At 53.5% G+C, this 4,673-nt stretch overlaps 1 protein-coding gene across 1 annotated transcript in view; it reads right to left on the reverse strand.

Moving 5' to 3' along the window:
- The window catches only part of pkhd1l1.1 (PKHD1 like 1, tandem duplicate 1), a 48,904-nt gene that overhangs the window by 12,544 nt on the left and 31,687 nt on the right, over positions 1–4,673 (reverse strand). The window contains exons 31-38 of the mRNA XM_017303250.1: positions 3,818–4,059; positions 3,340–3,476; positions 2,221–3,250; positions 1,690–1,881; positions 1,236–1,387; positions 1,004–1,163; positions 225–387; positions 35–123 (exon numbers count right to left, since the gene is read on the reverse strand). Of these exons, the coding sequence (XP_017158739.1) occupies positions 35–123; positions 225–387; positions 1,004–1,163; positions 1,236–1,387; positions 1,690–1,881; positions 2,221–3,250; positions 3,340–3,476; positions 3,818–4,059 (2,165 nt within the window). The remainder of the gene's footprint in view (positions 1–34; positions 124–224; positions 388–1,003; positions 1,164–1,235; positions 1,388–1,689; positions 1,882–2,220; positions 3,251–3,339; positions 3,477–3,817; positions 4,060–4,673) is intronic.

The raw sequence follows: 4,673 nt of genomic DNA on the forward strand, positions 1-4,673 counted from the left end.
TAATAATGATGATAATGGTCGGCCGGGTCGGTACCTGAAGGGATGACCGCATCGGCGCCCTCTACTGGCACAGTGAAGTTGTTCTCCGCAGAACTTTTCCAGAATGAAGCATCAGACCACAGACTGCAGAAATACGCAAACACGCTGTGTTAAAAAGGCCGAAGCAGAACCAGCTCAGCCCGGTTCTGGTCTGCCGGGCTGGACCGAGGTCCGGTTGGACCTACAGGAAGTCGTTGGGTCGGCGGCTGGGGACGGGAGCCGGCGTGGCCGGGGCCGGAGCCACGCACTGATGGAAGAAGCAGCGATGGACGGCCAGGTTAGTGGTGACGTCAGTCATGGAGCGATCCACGCTGCTGCGCCGCCGCCGCCGGCTCGTCTTCCCAGAAACTGCAGAAAAAGAACATTTCCTGTTTCAGCCCCAAACATCGGCGCTGAGGTCGTCCGTTCACAAGTCAGACTGACTCAGACAGTCACCTTACTGGTTAGCATCAGCTATGGCTAACATGAACATTAGCTTCGGCTAATAGTTAGCTAGCATTAGCTTCGGCTAATGTTGGAGTTGGTTTTGGCTAATTTTTAATGTGTTTAGCAGTGTAGTGCTAGCATATGTTGTTTAATGGCTTCGTGATTGGTTATCCTTCTTGGTTAGCTGCAGCTAATGACCGATTTTAGTCGAGCATATTTGATATCCAGCACATTCAGAATCTGGGAAAACATTTGTTGACAGCCATCTTGAAAAATCAAACTATGATCAGTTTCAGTAAAGATCTTTAGTCCGATTATTTATGATTTGGCACCAATTCGTCATCTGTGACAAATATTTACAAATTTAACTAAAGTAAATTTTCCTCCATGGTGGGCATCTTTTCAACTGGCCGCCATCTTGAATTTTTCAGTGGCTAGTGTTTATTTTTCTTTTCAGAGAATCAATGCTACTGTAAACACGTGAAAGCTTGAATTATCTGCAGCACTGAGAGGTCAGAGGTCATGAAGTGTGTCTGACTGAGGTAGAAGAGGTCGTTGGTGGTCGTGTTGAGGAACCAGTCTCCGTTGTCGTTGCCGCTGAAGCTCAGCGCCGCGGACGAGCCGTTCCTGTCGTCCAGGATGTGGAAGCTGTCGGGTCTCTGGGTGAAGTTGTGCTTGATGATGACGAACTGATCCGACTGTGGGAGAGGAGGCGGAGCCGTCAGGCGGGAAGGGGCGGGGCCTCTCTCCCCGGGTTTGCCAGGTTTTACCTTGAAGCCGTAGAACTTGGCGTCGTAGGTGATGTTGGTGATGTGGTCGGCGTTGTCGAAGTGCCAGTTGTACGTCTGTCCGGACGGCAGCAGCGCCATCCAGCCGAACTTATGGGTCATCCTCTTCTTCAGGTAAGGAACCGCGCTGCTGCCTGGTTCAACGCAACAACAGCTGTTACTGGAGCTACTGCAGGTCCCACTCATCACCAGCAGATGGCAGCATGATGTTTATATGCAGTCAACATCATGCTGCATTATTTTAAATCAGTCTACTTTGTAATAATTCTTAGATATACGTTTAAAAAGCACATCTAGGGTCAAGATTAGCTTAAGCTATTAGCACCATGACACCAGCATGGAGCTGCTGTTTGGTTCAGTTTGCCTCTGACGTCCAGTAAACCTCAGAAATGAACCAAATCAGCAGCAGCAGCTGCTCCTGCTGAGGCCTCAGTACCATGCGAGTTGGTCAGGATGGCATCTTTGGCCTGCAGAGAGGTCGGAGTGGGGTTGTTGAACGCCAGGCGATGGAAGCTGACGGTGTGGTCGCAGACGGCTGCGGGGAAACCCACGCTCCACTCGGCGCTGTGGGAACAGTGGGCCGGGTCCAGCAGGCTGCTCAGCGGCACCACCTTATGGTCCACATTTCCTGCAAACATGGAGTTCACATCGAATGGATGATCCTGGGGTTCACTCAGACCTTCTCAGACCTTCGGAAGGGGATTTAATCAACTGGGCAAAGCTGGACAGAAGGTCAAACAGCTGCTTAACAGGGAAGGAAAACCCTTGGCTGGATGTACTGCAGCCCAACAAACCAGAACCCAAACATCTTCCCACCATTTCTCATCTTCAGACCTTCAGTAGAAAGAGATTATTGTATAAAAGACCTCCAACCATTGATGAAGGCCACTTCAACAGATTACAGGAAGGTGTAGTTGCCCTGAAGAGCTGCTGGTTGGACCAGAGGTTCAGTGGCTGGGGTGTGTACCTGTGAGGGAGCCATCCGTGTCCACCAGCTGGACTTCGTGCTCCCACCTGAATCCGGCCTTGTTGGGGGAGTTCCTGTACTGGATCCCGGCGAACCTGACGGCCCAGCCGCCGCAGCGATCTGTACAAGTCCCATCGATGGAGGTCACTCCGATGGCCGTGCAGTTGCTCCGGTTGAAGTTAACAAACCGAGTGTTGAGGACGCTCATGCCGTCATCAAACGGCGCGATGACGCCCCGGCGCGTGCAGTAATCGCTGCCCAGGCCGAGTTCATCCACGTGGGCCACGATGGTGCTGTTGGAGACCGTGGCGCCGCCGTCCTCCCCAAAGCCACTCACAGCCCACGGGAAGATGCGCTTGGCCTCGATGCCGGCCTTCTCGTTGTTGACCATGAGGAAGTTGTTGAACTGCACGGCGCCAACGTTGACCCACTCTGCGCCTTTCTCGCAGTTCCAGGTGGTCAGGGAGTGGAAGACAGCGGGTTCTGGGGTTGTGGAGGTGCAGCGTCCGTCCTTCATGGGGAAGAACTCTTGGAAGATCCAGAGACCGAACCATCCCTGGGAGTGCACCGTGTTGTTGGAGAACTCGCCGAGGGGAACCCTCTTCTGGCAGATGTTTGGGTTGTACGACGGCCCATCGGGGTTGTCGTGCATCCGGTACCAGAAACCGAAGTGGGTCCCTCCTGCTGCGGCGTTGTGCCGGATGATGTTGTTGGGATTGGTGACCCAGTAGGCAGCAGGGGTGACGTCATCGTTCAGGAGGCTGGTGCTCTGTTTGACAAACACGGCCAGGTTGTACTGCAGAATGTTCCCCGTCTCGATGCCGTCCTCGATGAAGAAGGCTCCGCCCATTATGTCGTAGATGACGTTGTGCTCCACCAGCAGCCGATGGGTGTTGTGGATGGTCACGGCCCTGTTGAAGGTCTGGTGGATGGCGCAGCCCCGGACGTACGATTTGTAGTTGATGTCGCCCATCAGATGCCAGTGGATGGGGTACCGACCGAGCCTGAAGGCCTGACCGGCGTGGAAGATCTGCCGGACCAGAAAAGTTGATGCTCACCAAAACCAATATGCATTCATAGGGTGGGTTAGGAAATCTGGAGGCTCCAGAGACATCTCACCTCAACATACTCCAGTCTGCCCAGAGCGAGGTTCTGTCCTGGCCTGGGAGCGTGGAACATGATGCAACCACCAAACTGATCGCTGCCGATTTCCTCTCCGAACCTGCCTTGGAAACACGTCTGCGTGGCAAATTCACCTGTCGAGATTCAGCACAGAAAACCCAGTAAGATGCCAGCCGCACATTCAAGATGGCTGCTCCAGGTCTAACATTTCAAATTCAAACTCCTGCTGTCTGCAGAGAAACGTTCAGGCTGTTTCCCACCTGGCCGCCCGGCACTCGGCCCGATTGGGCCCAAAACGGCAACATGATCCATTTCCAGTTCTCTTTCTGACTGCACCGAGTCCAACCAACCAAAGTCCAGTGTGGTTGGTTTGACTCGGGTCAGTGGGAAAGAACCAGAAACAGAAGCCATGTTTGGTCCCAATCGGACTGGGTCTACCGGACCATCGGGCTCTTTGATCCGGTCGGTCCGCCACCTGTGTTGAAGCCGTCGGGACACGCTTCGACCTCGTCGCTCCAGTCGAGGTTCTGGGAGCCTCGGACCACGACGTTCCTGGTGAGGAGGCCCACCTCGGCCCGGGCCTGGAACACGGCGCCGGTGGGCAGCGTGGCGGACACGCCCAGGTGGGAGAAGCTCAGCGGCTCGGTCAGGGTCAGAGTTTTTCCGCCGGCTGACACGGCGGCGATGGTTCTCACCTCGTTTTCCCTCTGGCTGAGCCTGCAAGACCAAAATCAGAGATTTCAACCGGCTGCTGAACACCGCACAGAACCTCAGAGGTTCTACGGGCCTCAGAACACAGCGACAAACAGAAACCGGTTCATTGAGGTTCTGCTCCCACCTCAGCACTTCCACCTGCTTAAGGCCTTTGACTAGGCCATTGTAGCACTGTCAAGTTCTTTTCTGATCTGTGCAGCTTCCCCACTTGAGAAGGGATGGATGAATCTATCATCAACAGGGTTTTATTCACATCACCCAGCAGATTTTATCCTCCATTTATCTGTTGGTGTGTATCAGAGCCAGCAGCAGGTAAAACCCGCCTGCAAATTCATCCACATCTGCACAAGTCCACAGGATCTCTGATTGACCCAAACTCTTTCATTGTCCGTCCCTCTTTTAGGTCCGTGTGCAACGCAGTGAGTCTTTGTTTTCCTTTTCTTTTTCTGATTTGACTTCACAAGCACCTGGTTCTGTTGGTGACCCAGTTTGGCTTCAGTTGCTGGGTTCACTTTGGACCCTAGAGTACTTCATGGTCCAGTCAGTGACTGCTGGCTGCAGAACAAACCCACATCATCAACTGCCTCCACCGTGCTGCAGTTACCATGAGTTTATCT

The sequence above is a fragment of the Poecilia reticulata genome, unplaced genomic scaffold, assembly GCF_000633615.1.
Source record: "Poecilia reticulata strain Guanapo unplaced genomic scaffold, Guppy_female_1.0+MT scaffold_232, whole genome shotgun sequence".
NCBI classification, from domain to species: Eukaryota; Metazoa; Chordata; class Actinopteri; order Cyprinodontiformes; family Poeciliidae; genus Poecilia; species Poecilia reticulata.